General features: G+C 44.5%; 1 protein-coding gene across 9 annotated transcripts in view; it reads right to left on the bottom strand.

The window, feature by feature from the left end:
• Positions 1-18,186, bottom strand: part of gulp1b (GULP PTB domain containing engulfment adaptor 1b) — a 475,365-nt gene that overhangs the window by 164,718 nt on the left and 292,461 nt on the right. For all 9 annotated transcript variants that reach the window (XM_068035589.1, XM_068035592.1, XM_068035597.1 and 6 more), the window contains one exon: positions 1,919-1,980. In XM_068035589.1, coding sequence (XP_067891690.1) covers positions 1,919-1,980 — 62 coding nt within the window. The remainder of the gene's footprint in view (positions 1-1,918; positions 1,981-18,186) is intronic.

Below are 18,186 nucleotides of genomic sequence, written 5' to 3'. Positions count from 1 at the left end.
GGCCTCAATCAGAATTTTGGGGCCCGTATATCTCAACAGAAATGTGAAACACAAGATCCTCATTGCCCTATCTGAGATCATGGAGGCCATCAAGATGAAGTGATTTAATCGTTGCTCTGTCTAGGGACTGGATGCTGTACAATCTCAATGAAGCTAATGAATGTATCGTTGAATCATCAACAAAAGATGGGGACAGATAATAACTGAATGAGATTATTGGTATTAAGAAGGATCAGAGGGGGGCAGTGTTTTGGCAATCATGAGATACTGGGAAAAAAGTGAGAGGATAATCATCATCCAAAGCACAGATGAAACAATTTGAATGGAATCCAGAAAGCCAGACTATGGTGGCTATGTGGAAGAGACAGTCCATCCATTATGGTGATCATTACTGATTGCCTAATAATCACCAATCATGACATTCTACAAGCAATTCAATGTTTCTGCCTCACTCAGAGTAATGTTCTGCTAACATAACTCACCTTATCAAAATAATGCAAATTGTACATAACATGTTCATGTTTAGTCACCAACATCTTGACAGTTATGGTAATGCTAATTATTCATTAGTTTTTCTTTTTTATGTATCAAGGTGGGGAATCCAGTGCTGCAAAATGATACACTCTTCCTGTCAGCATCAAGCACTCCCAGCTCAGATAGCTAGACACAGAATAAAAACTCTCTATTCCATTCCAACATTATGTCTTAATGTTAAACTTTATAAAAGATCCCTTAACTGCATAAATGTGATTTTTCTAACTTTCTGTACCACTCCTTTTTATGGACTTTCTCAATAACACTTAATTTGTGCTGTACTTGCCATTTTTGTCTTGGGGATCTTCATTCCCTCAGAATGGGGTCAAGGCCAGACTAACTAATTTTCTGTAGTACTCTGATAGTCAACAGAGAAAGGTGGCCTTGACTCCAGCAGCATGGACTAAGTTTCAACCCAAATTTTAGAAGTGAAAGCCCAATATGCCAGCTCAGCCAGTTCCCCAATTGTGGAGTATCTCTCTCTCTCTCTTTCGCCTCCTTGTCTCGAGAGACAATGGGTAAGAGCCTGGAGGTGGTCAGTGGTTTGTGGAGCAGCGCCTGGAGTGGTTATAAAGGCCAATTCTCGAGTGACAGACTCTTCCACAGGTGCTACAGATAAAATTGGTTGTCGGGTTTGTTACACAGTTGGCTCTCCCCATGCGCTTCTGTCTTTTTTCCTGCCAACTGCTAAGTCTCTTCGACTCGCCACACTTTAGCCCCGCCTTTATGGCTGCCCACTGGCAACTGACTCCCACGACTTGTGATCAATGTCACAGGACTTCATGTCGCGTTTGAAGACGTCTATAAAGCGGAGGCATGAACAGCCAGTGGGTCTGATACCAGTGATGAGCTCGCTGTACAATGTATCCTTGGGGATCCTGCCATCTTCCATGCAGCTCACATGGCCAAGCCATCTCAAGCACCGCTGGCTCAGTAGGGTGTATATGCTGGGGATGTTGGCCACCTCAAGGACTTCAATACAGAAGTCCTGTAGAGTATCTAAACTGTACATAAGCAAAGGTGTGCTCTCAATAGACTCCGATATGTAGATTCTCAATATAGCAAGTATACAATTCTAATATTCAAGATGGTTCACAAATAATAACAAAAATCAAAAATCTCAAAATGGTCATTGGAAATAAAAATTAATTGGCAAATCTAATAATTTGTTAATATATCAGAACAGGTGGAATTAATAAACAGGTGGAATTTTTAAAAATTGGTGTGTTCTGCCAGATATCAATGTAAATGTAAACAGCAAAACCTCAAAGCAAATTCAATTATTTTAACCAGAAGTTTACATTTATTATCAAGAATTTGTAGCACCTTTTTCCTCTTAAAGCATTGATTATTTTCCCTGTGATCATTATAGGTCATTACATACCTTTACGGTGTAGGGTATAAAATGTTTTGTTAAAGCTTCAGGTGAATGCATCCAAGTCTTATCTGAAACAAAAATAAATGACACAGCAATGTAGGTAATAAGACACTAGCACACAATACAGCTGTTCAATTAAAATAAAAGATTCTAGCATGTTTGAAAATTATAAATTGAGCACAAAGTGAGGATAATGAATATTTAGGCATGAATATGAGGTGTTTATCTAACTCAGGGTTTAAAATTACCTCTTAAACATCTGGAGAAAAATTCATGTGTAGATGGATTTACCAGCTCAATAGTTTATCAAGTTTAAACCACAGTCTTGTCGTGAGGTTTTGGGTGGTTGGATATCATGGCAGATGAAACAATGTTTATTTAAGAAGTTATTACTCCATGCTATCAAAACAATAGCAAACAATAATCATGCAAACCTCAAATGAAAGAAAGTTACTAAGATTATGGAAATAATTGCTCACAATAGGAGCAGATGCCAATCAGTGCCAGAGTTTCTTCGTCGTACATCCAGCAGATTACAGTGGCTGGCAATTGGAATGACACGAGTTGGCTGCTTGAACAGGTCAGGCAGAAAACCACAAATGGCCACTGGTGGGGGTGGGTGTTTGGCATGGTTGAGGCATTTAGGGAGGGAGTTTTTAAGAGTATCACAGCTGAAGGGGAGGGAGCCTCAGCAACAGAACCCTGGTCTTTCCTTGTCAGAGGAGCACTTGTTGGCATTTGAATAAGGTTATTTTGCTGAATGGGCACTCCAACAGGAATGAGCTAAAATGCTACTGGGGCTCCCATATATATCCATGCAATCCTAATTTGCACTTATTAATGAGATTCATGCCAGAGTCCCATTCGTCAGCAGAACTAATGGCATTAAAATGGGGAATTGATGAGAACGGAGCTCCACTTTAACTGCTGCACCGCAGCAATAATGCTGAGCTGCCGGCCGTGTGATCGGCCGGCAGGTCTTGGAGGAGGGATCCCTGTCTTTAAAGGGGCAGGGATCTTGGCGCTAGGCTGTTAATTGGCCCAATGCCGTAGAATCACTCTGGGGATGGGGGGGTTGGGGGGGGGGATTCCAGCTGGCCCAGACGGGATTCCCTCTGCCTTTTCAGCAGGGAGCCCCGCCATGGGCACAAAATTCAGCCCACCAAATCTAACCCTAAATTATATGAAACTTATTGAAGCATTCGGACATTTCTCACAATCATTCAAGAACAAAAAAGATATGGGGCATTCTCAGTTTAAATAGAATCTACAGTAGAATCAACTAAGTGTGATGTGGTGCATTTTGCTAGGAGAAATGAGGAGGCCACACACTCCTTGGAAAATAAGAGTCCTAATGAGGTAGAGGAGCACAGGGATATAGTTCACATTCATAAATTATTAAAAGTAGCAATGCAAGTTGATAAGGGCATAACAAATGTAAATAAAGCATTGGGATTCATTTCTAGAGGAACAGAATTGAAAAGCAGGGAAGTTATGTTAAATTTGTATATAACCTTGGTTAGATCACACTTAAGAGTACTATGTACAATTATAGTTTCCATATTACAGAAAGGATATAGGGGTACTAGGGAAGGTGCAAAAAAGATTTACATGGATGATACCAGAATTAAGAGGCTATAACTATCAGGAAAGGTTGAAGAGGCTGGGACTATACACTTTAGAAAATGGAAACCTGAGAGGTGACCTAATAGAGGTCTGTCACATTATGGAGGAGGTTGAGAGGGTAGATGTAGAGAAGTTGTTTCCACTTGTAGGGGAGTCCAAAACTAGGATATCCTCTGTGTTGTGTAGCAAAATTATAAAGAGTTCTTTGTAAACACATTTACAACTTCAACTTCATTTATCACAGAATTAATGCCCACCATAGTAATTATGAGGAAGAGTCACTCTAAATGTGAAATCAATTCAAACATCAAAAAGGCTAATTAGACTTAAACATAGCCACGTTAATTAAGAATCTTTAATCTTTTTTATTAACCTATAAGTTTGTCTCCGATATAAAATTATTGCATAGTAAAGAACTGCCACTAACACGACTTCCTTCTCCTCCTAAGTTTATAGGTAATTTGAAGTTAACACATCAAAGTCCTAGTACAAAAAGACAAAATTAGAAGCAGCTGTTCAGTGACACAGATTTGCCATGATCAAAACCACCATCTCTGTTAGATCATTTGGACTGGAATAAAATTACTTGATGTGCAGTCATTATGATTAAAGAGTAAACACAATGGGCATAATTTAGCGTTCCCAGTGCAGGTCCCAGTGGCAAACCCGGAGGTGGGCGCTGTCGCTGCTCATCACGTGTGCTGCTGTCCGACCACGATTACATGGCGGGCAGCTAATTATCATATCGGAGGCGCGGGGCCCGTCCAATTGCCTGACAGGGCCGGGCTCTGAGGCACTGATTGCAGTGTCAAATGACTCTGGAGCAGGTGCTGGCACCATATTTAAAGCCCTGCCAGCCCTGCTTGCATTGCAGCCTTTGAGAGATTTACTGTTTGCCAATTGCTGCTAAATCCCAGTGTGGTAGTAACTCCTGGATTCCTCCCACTCCCAGCAAAGGATGGCGCAATATGGCAGAGGAAAGACACCACGTAGCCCCACGGTTTAGCGATGCCTCCCTGGAGATTCTCCTCCAGGCTGCGAAGAAAGGCAGGAGGTCCTCTTCCCCAGGGATGGCAAGAAGAGGTCCTCCTGCCTGACCAAGCAAGCTGGATGGAGATCGCTGAGGAGGTCAGCAGATACTGAGTCACCCCCCTAAACATGGGTGCAATGCAGAAAGAGAGTCAACAACCTCATTCAGTCTGCCAAGGGGAGTGCTCCATACCTCTTTCCTCTTTGGGGCTTGCATGTGGCGATGCAGGAGGCATGGGGAGGGAGTCACCACAAAGGCATTTGCAAAGGGGGTTAGGCATCACCACATCCTACCATCTTGGCCACAGGCCACCTTCTTTCACAGCTCACCCCCATTATGTTCCCCCCAGAGTGGACATGGAGAAGAACCATGTAGGACACCCAGCAGAGGCCGAAAGGCTGCCACCAGGAGAACTGTTCATTCGCTCTCCCTGTGAGCTCTTGTAATTTCCCTATTTCCACTTGCAGAACAAGCGGGCCCATAACAACAGAGAGACCTCAAGGACTGGTGGAGGAATTCCAGATATATGGCTTCTATCGACGACTGAGAAGGAGGCACTGGAGCTAGCGGGGGCCTAGGCTGGCCGCTCAATAGTAGATGGTGAGACTGGAGTCTCCATGCAAGAGAGTGAGAATTGTCTTCATTCAACATCCAACACACGTCTGGAAATCCGCATCATGTATGGTTGGCATGACAAGATTTGCACTGCCTAACCCACACATTTGTGTTTTCTCATGCAGGTTGGCGTTCGCAGGAGGTTCCAACTGAAGGGGGACAAGTGCCAACCTCTGAAGAGGAGCAGTAGTCAGAGGATGCACCATCATATGACTCCCCTGCATTTTCCACTAGCACAGATACTTTGACCTTGGTGAGTTTCTGCTTGGCTTTAGAATCACTGGTTAGCACTGCAGTCTCACAGCTCCAGTGACCTGGGTTCGATTCTGGGTACTGCCTGTGTGGAGTTTGCAAGCTCTCCCTGTGACCGCGTGGGTTTTCGCCGGGTGCTCCGGTTTCCTCCCACAGCCAAAGACTTGCAGGTTGATAGGTAAACTGGCCATTATAAATTACCCCTACTATAGGTAGGTGGTAGGGGAATTGAGGGAAGGTGGAGATGTGGTAGGAATATGGGATAAATGTAGGATTAGTATAAATGGGTGGTTGATGGTCAGCACAGACTTGGTGGGCCAAAGGGCCTGTTTCAGTGCTGTAACTCTAAAAAAAAAATCAGGATTACAAGCTGTTGAGATCACCGAACACATGCCTGAGCAGCTGGCTGAGGCTGAGACAGCGAAGGCCACTGACAGTCGGAGGACTGTGGGTGGCCAGGCCCATGCTGAGCCCCAGGCTGATGTCAAGCCTCTGGTTTCGACAGGACATGTTGGAGTTCCAGAGAGAGGTAAGGCAATATTTGGCAGAGCTGCCACAGACTATGCGCAGCCCCCAGCGAAAGAGGGAGGAGTCCATCCATGCCATGAGTGCTATCATGTCTCAAGCGTGTGAGTGCATAGCTTCCTCCATTGAGAGGTTTGTGACCCTTGTGGAGAATCAGATCCCGCAAATGCGCGCAGACCTGCACACCATCGCCTTGGCCATGAGCTCAGCATAGCAGTGACTAGAAAAGGACGAGGGACTAAGGCGCCTGGAGTCTTCTCCAGGTCCTCGTCCTTCTATGGTCAGCAGGGAGTTTCAAATGATCCTTGAAAGGGAGGAGGAGAGGCTGATCTCCAAAACTGGGGGGTTCCTCTCAGGACGCTCTGAGCGTACACAGCGGCTCCTCAGCCCCTCCACCAGTGAGCTCAGCTCTAGTAGCCACAATGCCTGAGGACAGTCCTGCACCTATGCAGGAAACCCTTAAGCAGGCGGGGCCCTCCAGGCCTCAGGCAGCCAGAGGATAGCTGCTGAAATCATCCCAGGCCAAGGGGCTGCCTGCCTCCAGTTCAGCTGCTTATCACAGGGGTCACACTGCATTGAAGCACACAAAACGTATTAAGAAAAGCACGCAAACACACGTGGAGTTTCATGGGTGTTTATCATTTGCCATTTGTTTTGTGTTATAAAGTTCTATTGTCATTGCAGTTCAAATTCATTGTTGAAAAATGCTTATTCCTTTATGCCTTAATTGTGAGATGCTCCTTGGCCCTTCTCCCTCATTGGGCTGCCTGTGTCGGCACAGGCTGCCTTTGGTAAACATCTCAGATGTGCCAGAGCGTGTGTTTAAGCTGGGCACTAGGCACGGAATCCACACGGCCTCACAAAATCCAGCCCATTTAACTCAAAGAGATAAGAACCAAACTCAGAAGATATAATAATACAAAAGAAAAACTGCAGCGGTCAAACAAAATTAAACCTCCAGAGCAAAATAACTGTAAATATGCCTGTAAATAGACTGTAAATAAAGCAATTTTATAAATGTGTATTCTTCGTGCAAAATTTTGCCTGTCAGGAGCATAAATTTGGAATGTGGGCTCATTCATCAAGCTGGAACACAAATTCATAAATAAAGCACACAGATTGCAGGTCCAAGTCCAAGTTCCAACTCAACATTTGTACCACCACAGAAGGAGATCAACTTACAAATTATAACGGCCCAGATTTTGCATTGAGAATAACAGTGAGGTTAATATCTCGGCTAAAAATGCATTCTCATCGTTATTATGGAGTAAATTGGACAGCAACTCCCACAGTCTGTGTACACACACAGTTAAATGTGGATATCCAGAAACTGTGGTCCAAGTTATCTTGTTTCTCCTCAGATTGTGTAATAGCAGTACCTCACCAATAGTTTCTGCATTGAAGTCAATGTAAAGGCATGATGTTGCTGTACTTACCCACTAGCTAACCCTTACAAAAAAAGAAAATGTTAGGGTTGGTGCATTCATGCATCAGTGAATTTTTAAATGGCATGATCAGTCATAATTACAAACTAACTCTTAGGACCTTAAAATTTTAATTTTACAAGTATGGAGTCTCATTCCTCCAGAATTTAATGTGTGTTGGAGATTTTAAAAATACTTTTACTTTCTTGTCTCTGTTATCTCTTTCTCTTCATAGAAATTATATAAAATTTATGACACAGAAGGTGGCCATTCAGCCCATTGTATCTGTGCCAGTCGACAAAGAGCTACCCAATTTTATCCCAGCTTCCTGCACTAGGTCCATAGCCCTGTAGGTCACAGCTCTTCAAAAGACATCCAACTACTTTTTAAGTGTGGTGAGAGTTGCTGCCTCTACCACCCTCTGGATGAAAAAATATTTCCTCATCTCCCCTCTAGTCCTTCTAGCAATTACTTTAAATCTATGCCCCCTAGTTTTTGATCCCTCTGCTCAGATAAATAGGTAATCCCTATTTACTCTATTTAAGCCCTCATAATTTTATACACCTCAATTAAGTCACACCTCAGCCTCCTCAGTTCCAAGAAAAACAACCCCAGCCTATCCAATCTTTCCTCATAGCTAAAATTTTCCAGTTTTGGCAACATCCTCGTAAATCTTCTCTGCACTCTCTCCAGTGCAATCACATCTTCCCTATAATGCAGTGACCAAAACAAGATGTGGTTTAACTAATATTGCATACATTTCCAGCATAATCTTCCTGCTCTAATATTCTATGCCTCAGCTTTTTTTTTATTATTCGTTCATGGAATGTTGGCGTTGTTGGCTAGGTCAGCATTTATTGCCCATCCCTAATTTCCCTCGAGAAGGTGGAGGTGAGCTGCCTTCTTGAACTGCTGCAGTCCTTCGGGTGCAGGTACACCCACAGTGCGGTTAAGCAAGGGGGTTACAGGATTTTGACCCAGCGACAGTGAAGGAAAGGTGATATAGTTCCAAGTCAGGATGGTGTGCGGCTTGGAGGGGAACTTGTATCTGCTGCCCTTGTCCTTCTAGGTGGTAGAAGTTGCAGGTTTGGAAGGTGCAGTCGAAAGGCTGGTGAGTTGCTGCAGTGCATCTTGCAGATGGTACACACTGTTGACACGGTGTGTCAGTGGTGGAGGGAGTGAATGTTTACGATGGTGGATGGGGTGCCAATCAAGCGGGCTGCTTTGTCCTGGATTGTGTCGAGCTTTTTGAGTGTTGTTGGAGCTGCACTCATCCAGGCAAGTATTCCATCATACTCCTGACTTGTGCCTTGTAGATGGTGGACAGGCTTTGGGGAATCAGGAGGTGAGTTAACCGCCGCAGAATTCCCAGCCTCTGGCCTACTCTTGTAGCCACAGTATTTATGTGGCTACTCCAGTTCAGTTTCTGGTCAATGGTAACCCGCAGGATGCTGATAGTGGGGGATTCAGCAATGGTAATGCCATTGAACATTAAGGGGAGATGGTTAGATTCGCTCTTGTTTGAGATGGTCATTGCCTGGCACTTGTGGGGCACGAATGTTACTTGCCACTTACCAGCCCAAGCCCGGATATTGTCCAGGTCTTGCTGAATCTGAACATGGGCTGCTTCATTATCTGAGGAGTCACAAATGATGCTGAACATTGTGCACTCATCAGCAAACATCCCCACTTCTGACCTTATGATTGAAGGAAGGTCATTGATGAAGCAGCTAGGTATGACTCCAACCAGCGGAGAGTTTACCCCCGATTCCCATTTGCTAGGGCTCCTTGATGCCATATTCGGTCAAATGCTGCCTTGATGTCAAGGGCAGTCACTCTCACCTCACCTCCGGAGTTCAGCTTTTTTGTCCATGTTCAGACCAAGGCTATAATGAGCTTCCCTTTCTTGCCTTATCTTACCCTCTATGAGGGAGACCAGGTAGCTCGGTTGGCTAGATAGTTAGCATGCGGCTCAGTTCAATGTCAACAGTGCAGGTTCAGTTCCTGTTCCAGTCTGAGGAAGGCAATGGGAAACCACCTCATATACTCTCTTCCCTAGTCATGCTCATCTCTCCTGTGTGGAGAAAAAGTACAGAGGACCTTGAGCAGATCACCAGCACAGCACCCTTATGCACCTTGACATCCAGGGGGCTTTAGATTTGGCTATCCCATCCTTTTTCTTTGTGGGAACATGTTTACCCTGGACACTTTGAATCTTCTTCATGAATGCCTCCCATTGCTCTGACACCAATTTACCTTCAAGTAGTTGCTACCAGTCCACTTTTGCTAAATTGCTTTTCAGCTTAGTAAAATTGGCCTTCCCCTAATTTAGAATCTTCACTACTATTTTGTCTTTGTCTTTTGCCATAACTATGTTAAATCTAACTGAATTATGATCACTACCACAAAAGTGCTCTCCCACTCATACTCCTTTCACCTGCCCAGCTTCATTCCCTAAAACTAAATCCAGAATTGCTCCCCACCCCACTTTGTTGGCTTGCCACATACTGACTAAAAAAGTTCTCCTGTTTGCAATTTAGGAATTCTGTGCCCTCTGTACTGTTTACACTGACTGTATCCCAGTTAATATTGGCATAATTGAAAGACCTCACTATTATTGCCTTTTTTATTACATTTGTTCGCAATTTACCTACAAATATGCTTTTCTGTCACATTCAGACTGTTTGCAGATCTATAATGCACTCCCAGCAGTATGATTGCCCTCCTGTCGTTCCTTAGTTCAATCCATATCGCCTCATTTGATGTTCCCTCTAACATATCATCCCTGCTAATGGCTGTAATTATTTCTTTAATCAATATTGCCATCAGACCTTTTTTTAATTCCCCTCTCTATCTCGTCTGAAAACCCTATGACCAGGAATGTTAAGTTGTCGTTCTTGCCCCTCTCTAAGCCATGTTTCAGTAATAGCTAAAAAATCATATTTCCACAGGTCGATCTGTGCCTTCAGCTCATCTGCCTTATTCACTACACTCCTTACATTTAGGTACATACCATTAAGCACAATCAGACTCCTTTTTGTCTATTTTCCAAACTTTGTTTGCACTGCCTTTCAAACTCTATTGCTAATTTTCTGCCTTCCACTTTCAGCTCTGCTTTTCTCCATTTTGAATCTATGCTCAGCTTCCCAACCCCCTGCCTTGCTATTTTAAACCCTCTCCAATGGCACTAGCAAACCTGCACCGGAGGTTATTGTCCCGGCCCTGTTGAGGTGTAACCCACCCAGCCTGTACACATCCCACTTTCCCAGAATTGCTCCCAAAATTTAAATCCCTCCCTCCTGCACCATCTCTACAACCACACATTCATCTGCTCTATCCTATTTCTGAACTCACTAGCACATGGCACCAGAAGTGCTAATCCTGAGATTACTACCTTTGAGGTCCGGCTTCCACTTACTCCCATCTGTCTTTCCCAATCTTTATTTTGCTTTCTGTCCATTGTTTAAAACTAATTTATACTTCCTGTTTTATTCTTCCTGCTTTAAACACTGCCCGTTAGGATTCTTCACTATAGTTGGCCGAAGAGCCTCACTATTTCTTGCCCTGCTCGCAGATGGCAGAGATCCCCTTTAGAGGGCGCTGCACCCGATGACAGCAAGACTCTGCTCAAAAGCCCGCAGAAGCTCTGTGGGCATCTATTAATGAACTATAAGAGCCGTTCCTTCGACGCTAACTGCAAACTCTGGGCCTGTATGTTTTTACAAAATTACAAAATGTACTCATAGAAGCATTCGCCATCAACACTTCGAGAAAAGGGCCACAAAATTGGGCTCCATAATGCCGGTCACGTTGAGGCTACAGGCACCCAGAGTCCTAAAAATGGCAGCCGATCCACTTCCGGCATGGTCGGCCATGCCTGGTAGGGCGCGAGCATGAGCATGCTGTGCACATGCTGGAGCATGCAAAGTGAGTAGATTGTGATGTCATTTAGCAGCCAATGCTGATTTAATGCCACCTTGCAGGTCCTGTTAGTATCTTCTCTTAAAAACTCACAGCTGCGTTCAGCTACAAGAAGGATCCCCAATTAGTGTTATTTAAAGGGATCAGTATGGGTCTTTCAGGTGAGATGCTTCTAACTTTCTTTAGCTGCTGTAGAGCTAGTGGAAGTATTGTGTTCTTGGTGAGATCGCGAAAGTTGTTGAAGTCAGAAGAGAGTGGTGCTTGGCACCTGCGCTATCCTTTCCTCCTGCCTGGCAGCAGCGGACTCATACCCAGTGTCATGGTCCTGTAGTTTTTTTTTGGAATATGCAGTTTGCCTTTAAGGCTTGCAAGGAATCAGTATTGTTTTAAGAGCTGGAAAGCCTTAGGAGTTATAGCAAGGTGCATTTTTGTTGCCTTAGAAACAGCCATTTGGAGACTGCGATTCAAAGGGTGCATTCTCGATACCATGGAAACAGCCACTGGGAGTGAGTCTGATGCAATACATTTGTTATAATTCAGTTTGAATTGGCAGTTAGTAAGACAGTTTGGATACACAGACAGAGACACTGACAGAAGACACAGAAACAGCTGTGGTGTCAGCACTAAAAAAGAGCTCTCAACCATTTGAACTGAAGGAAATAGGATTTTAATCTGTTTAATTATTATCTCTCGAAAGTCTAAAAAGTCAAGCCAAGACAGAGATCTCTGGTAATTTAAACTGAAGAAAGGGAAGTTAGACTGTGATAATCTTTTATCCCTCAAAAACTCTAAAGTCAGATTGATTCTGTTGAAAGTGTTTGCAAGTCGTTAATTGTTGAAATTTGTTGAAATTCGCTGGACTTCGAACAACATTCTGCGAGGACATCGAACAACATTCTGCGAGGACTTCAAACAACATTCTGCGAGGACTTCAAACAACATTCTGCGAGGACTTCAAACAACATTCTGCGAGGACTTCAAACAACATTCTGCGAGGACTTCAAACAACATTTTGCGAGGACTTCAAACAACATTCTGCGAGGACTTCAAACAACATTCTGCGAGGACTTCAAACAACATTCTGCGAGGACTTCAAACAACATTGGACTGTAAATTTGCAAGGACTCTAATTTTTCTGTTTTTAAATTTTCATAGTGTTTAAGAATTTAGTTCTTCTAATTAAAGAGTTAATTTGTTGATTTAAAGACACCTGGTTTGGTTAGCTTCATTCGGAGGTTAATAGATGGTACAATTTGGTGGGTCTTTCTTTAATTTGGAAAGTATTTAAATGATATGTTAGCTGATCTGTGGAATGACGGGATCGAATTAACAGTGCGTTGGTCCCACCACAATCAGAATTGTATATTTTGCTTGGGGACTTTGACAGGAGCGGTCGGTCGTAACACCAGTGACTCACCATATGCTGATCTTGCATCTATACTACTCTCCAACATATGCGCAGTGCCAGTATCTGAGCTGGTGACTGCAAGTGTCAGATCAAGTGTCGGCACTTCTTCATCAGACGTCTGCTCTTGCAGATCAGCCTTTCATTGTGAGGCTGCACCAGCTGACCAGGCAGCAGTTCTTGGGTGTCTGAATACATAAACGTAGTAAGAGAGGATTGGGGTGAGGGAAAAAGGGGTGGGGTGGAAAGCCAGAGGTCCATGGTCACACCATCAGCCACTTACACTTCATGTCTGTTGTGGGATGTGGGTGAAGTGGAATTTGAGAAGGTGCATATACCGTCATTCTGGATTTTCTTGGTGATGCCGTTTGCAACGGCCTTAGTCACTGCTGGCCAATAATTTGCAGCATTGTCTCCTCCAAGGGGACAGGCCTGCCACTCCCCCTCTAGTTTTGTGCTACTGCCTCCCATTATCTGTAACCCTGTCCTGTAAAAGAGAGAGGAGTGTCAATGAGTGTGATGCAATGTGTTTGAGTGATATGCCTGTCATAGCTAAATAGCTGGTGCTAATGGTAGGTTAATTATGTTGTTAAGATAAACAGGTGAAGGGGATTGTTTAATTTAGACTTAGAGGGGATATAAAGAGAGTCTGCTGCATGCGGCAGTCCCATGCAATAGATTAAGTCCATTCATGGACTCCTAGGTCGCCAGTATTTTTCTATGGCCTGGAGGAGTCTGTTTTCCACATTTATGTAGATTTTGCGAGGTTGCAGCCCTACTCGAATATCTGAGGAGGCTGCTCCTCAAGTAATGATTGCACTTCAGTCTCACGCTCCTGATCCTCGGCCACCCGGTGTGGAAGGGAGCGTGAATGTCAAGAGACCTCCTTGTGCAACTGCTCCTAGGCCTGGTCAATAGGTCCAGGCAGCGGGCAATCGAGGGGGTCGTCCAACCTGATTGTCTGTCTCTCTTCTGCGGCTATGTTCATGCCCAGGTGTCCCTGGAAAGGGAGCACACAGTGTCCACCAGTATGTTTGAGGCCTTCCATAATCCAGAGGGCACCAGAGGAACTGGAGTGCAACATCACTACTGGGAATGATATTTTAGTTTGATTTAGTTAATTTTCCTTCATAGTTTCTTTTTTGTTCCCATATGGTACTGGTGCCCCTTCATTAGGGATACCTAGTCCCTTCCTTGAATTTATGTGGTGTTTCAAAAGAGGTATAAAGAGAGCCTGTTGGGACACAAGGTATGGGTTTGCAGGAGGCAGGGATATGTACTGTCGCATTCTGTGAATAAACCAACTATTAAGAAAAGGATCTGTATCTGGATTCATTCTTCAACATTTGGCTTGGATCCATTTAATAGCTGGCAGTATGTGGAAGCTGTGAGATGTGGCTGTGAAACTATTGCAGTGGTAAGTGGGTGAGGGCGAGGTAGAGCAAATGAATGATGGGCATCGGTCCTGATTGCTAGAGATTGCTGATAGTTAAGTGATGGGTATGTAGTGCAATTAGTGCTGTGTGAAACTGATGTTGCAGTTGGTAGGACATGGCATTTGAAGACGCTTTTACTGGTTTTGACTGCCTGTGTGAAGTCATTGAAGTTTTTTTGTGGCACTGCAACCAGGTCCTCAGGGCCACATTCCTTGAATTGACTTCTGTGGTCAACTGCTCCTGTTCTCTTTGCAGTGTATTCCTTGAGGGCTTCCTGGTCCCCTGTGGATACATGACCTCACTCCTCTTTTCCACTGTCTGGACTAACAGAAGACTCCTTCCATATCAGAAGAATCTGGGAGCACTCTCACTGGCCTGCAGCTCTTTCAAGGGATGTGGGCATCGCTAGCTAGGCCAGCATTTATGACCCATCCCTAATTGCCCTTGAGAAGGTAGTGGAGAGCTGCCTTCTTGAACTGCTGCAATCCATGTGGTACAGGTACACTCACAGTGCTGGGGGGTTCCAGGATTTTGACTCAGTGACAGTGAAGGAAAGGCGATGGTGTGTGGCTTGGAGGAGAACCTGCAGGTGGTGGTACTCCCATGCAGCTGCTGCCCTTGTCCTTCTAGGTGGTAGAGGTCACAGGTTTGGAAGGTGCTGTTGAAGAAGCCTTGATGAGTTGCTGCAGTGCATTTTGTAGATGGTACACACTACTGCCATTGAGTATCAGCGGTGAAGGGGGTTAATGTTGAAGGTGATGGTTGAGGTGCCAATCAAGTGGGCTACTTTGTCCTGGATGGTGCCAAGCTTTTGAGTGTTGTTGGAGCCACATCCAGGAAATGGAGAGTATTCCATCACACTCCTGCCTTGTGCCTTGTAGTTAGTGGACAGGCTTTGGGGAGTCAGGAAGTAAGTTACTCGTTGCAGAATTCCCAGCCTCTGACTTGCTCTTGCAGCCAAAGTACTAATATGGCTGGTCCAGTTCAGTTTCTGGTCAATGATAACCCCCAGGATGCTGTTAGTGGGGAATTCAGCGAAGGTAACACCATTGAATATTAACAGGAGATGGTTGCATTCTCTCTTGTTGGAGATGGTCATTGCCTGGCATGTGTGTGACACAAATGTAACTTGCCACTTATCAGTCCGAGCCTGAATGCTGTCCAGGTCCTGCTGCATATGGATAAGGACTGCTTCAGTACGTAAGGAGTTGCGAATGGTACTGAACATTGTACAATCATCAGTGTACATCGCCACTTCTGACCTTATGATGGTGTGAAGGCCATTGATGAAGTAGCTGAAGACGGTTGGGCCTAGGACACTACCCTGAGGAATTCCTGCAGTGATGCTCTGGGACTGAGATGATTGACCTCCAACAACCACAACCATCTTCCTTTGTGCTAGGTATGACTCCAACCAGTGGAGCGTTTTCCCCCCAATTCCCATTGACTCCAGTTTTGCTAGGGCTCCTTGATGCCATACTCAGTCAAATGCTGCCTTGATGCCAAGGACAGTCACCTCACCTCACCTCACGAGTTCAACTCTTTTATCCATGTTTGAACCAAGGCTGTAATAAGGTCAGGAGCTGAGTGGCCCTGGCAGAACCCAAACTGAGTGTCAGTGAGCAGGTTATTGTTGAGTGAGTGTCACTTGATAGCACTGTTGACGACACCTTCCTTCACTTTGCTGATGAGAGAGAGTAGGCTGATGGGGCAGTAATTGGCCAGGTTGGACTTGTCCTGCTTATGGCGCACAGGATACAGTTCTGATACAGCTCCACCATCTGGGCAATTTCCCACATTGTCGGGTAGATGCCAGTGTTGTAGCTGTACTGGAACAGCTTGGCTAGGGGCACAGCCAGCTCTGGAACACAAGTCTTCAGTGCTATTGCGAGAATGTTGTCAGGGCCCATAGCCTTTGCTGTATCCAGTGCCTTCAGCCATTTCTTGATAGTACATGGAGTGAATTCAATTTACCAAAGACTGACAACTATGATTCTGGGGACTTCAGGAGGAGGCTGAGATGGATTATCCACTAGGCACTTCTGGTTGAAGATGGTTGCAAATGCTTCAGCCTTGTCTTTGCACTGATGTGCTGGACTCCCCCATCATTTAGGATAGGGATATTTGTGGAGCCTCCTCCTCCTGTTAGTTGTTCCATTGACCACCACCATTCGCGACTGGATGTGGCAGGACTGCAGAACTTAGATCTGATTGGTTGGTTGTGAGATTACTTAGCCTTGTATATTGCATCCTGCTTCTGCCTGTCAGGTATGCATGTAGTCCTGTGTTGTAGCTTCACCAGGCTGACAACTAGTTTCTGATACAGTTCCACCACCTGCTTCACCAGAATGCACCTACCTTTTAAGAGGCACAGGTAGCCTTTAAGCAGCGCATGCTAACTGTACGTTGTGCTAGCATTGCATGCACCTGGGCACGCTGCTAAGCATGCAACCACTCAGCAGTGCATTTAGCACTGGGCTGTATGCCATAATCATTGAGATGAGCAGGCAGCACGAAGCACTATCCAATTTTTAGCCCAAGCTTCTGACTTTCTTGAGAAACACAGTGGTTCACTAATGCTAGCTGTGTGTGCTTCTACTATAAAAATCATTATTTTCAAACTCACTTTTAATTTCTAAAACCCACTGAAAGGAAAACAATTAGAGAAATAGAAAATCGGCTTTGGTGACTCAGTTCCTTGAAACTAATCAAAATTGACCGAAACTGATTGTTGTACAGATTCTCATGTGCACAGATAAACTGAGCAGTCAAAAAATTTATTAGAGTCAGAGTCATTTACGGCACAGAAGGAGGCCATTGGGCCTATCGAGTCCATGCTTGCTCTCCACGGAGCTATGTAGTCAGTCCCACTCCCCTGCTCGATCCTCGTACACTTGCACGTCTGATTCTCTCAGGTGGCCATGCAACTTCCTCCAAAAGTTGTAGATCGTCTCCGCTTCCACCACCCTTGTGGGCAGTGAGTTCCAGGTCATTACCACCTGCTGCATACAAAAGTGCTTCATCATATTTCCCCTGCATCTTTTGCCCAAAACTTTCAAATCCTTGTACCATTTGTTAATGGAAACAGCTTTTTCTTGGCTAACTATGTTAGCCTATCATAATCTCAACACTTCTATGAAATCTCCTTTCAATCTCCTTTGTTCTAAGGAGAACAAACTCAGCTTTTCCAACCTAACCTTGTAACTGAAATCCCCCATCCCTGGAACCATTCTGGTAAATCTTCTCTGCATCCTCTCGAGGATCCTCACATCCTTCCTGAAATGTGGTGACCAGAACTGGATGCAATATCCAGTTGGGGCCTAACCAGAGCTTTATAAAGGTTCAGCATAAATTGCCTGCTTTTGTACTCAATGCGTCTATTTATGAAGCCCAAGATCCCATATGCTTTACTAATGTCAAGAAAATATGCTGGACCAAATGAGGATTTTTAATTCATCGGTTGGAAACCTACTTTTAAAAAGGAGCTGGGCTTCCACAGTTAACTTTTAAAAAGCTGGCAGCCAAGATGGCCACCACAATTTGCATTGAAATACCTCACATTCCGGAATTCGAATTGAAGACACATGTCTAACGAGGTTAATCCAGGACAATGCCTCATGAATGTGGAAACAACTAATAGCTTCAATTCTAATGGCAAAACAATCAAAGCCGTCTTGGAACATTAACTGTGGAGTCATACCTCCAGGGAGTGAACATTGAAACAATGAGGCTCGAGAGAGAGAGACTGAAAATACCTAGACTCGAATCTAATTAAATTGCAAACGAGGACACTGGAAAACATATGATCGCCCCCCCATCTGTGGAAAAACTAGCAGCCTTTTGCAAAAGGACAAGTTGCTGAGACTTTGAAGCAGACAAGTTTCGAATCCTAACAAGACAGGACCCCAGTGGGGTTTCCACATTCATGAGGCACTGTCCTGGATTAACCTTGTTAGACATAGGTCTTCAATTCGAATTCCGGAATGTGAGGTAATTCAATGCAAATTGTGGCGGCCATCTTGGCTGCCAGTCTCTCTCTC

The sequence above is a fragment of the Heterodontus francisci genome, chromosome 7 (genome assembly GCF_036365525.1).
Source record: "Heterodontus francisci isolate sHetFra1 chromosome 7, sHetFra1.hap1, whole genome shotgun sequence".
NCBI lineage: Eukaryota > Metazoa > Chordata > Chondrichthyes > Heterodontiformes > Heterodontidae > Heterodontus > Heterodontus francisci.
Note: the sequence above shows the minus strand (reverse complement) of the source record. Positions and strands in the feature narration are given on the sequence as shown.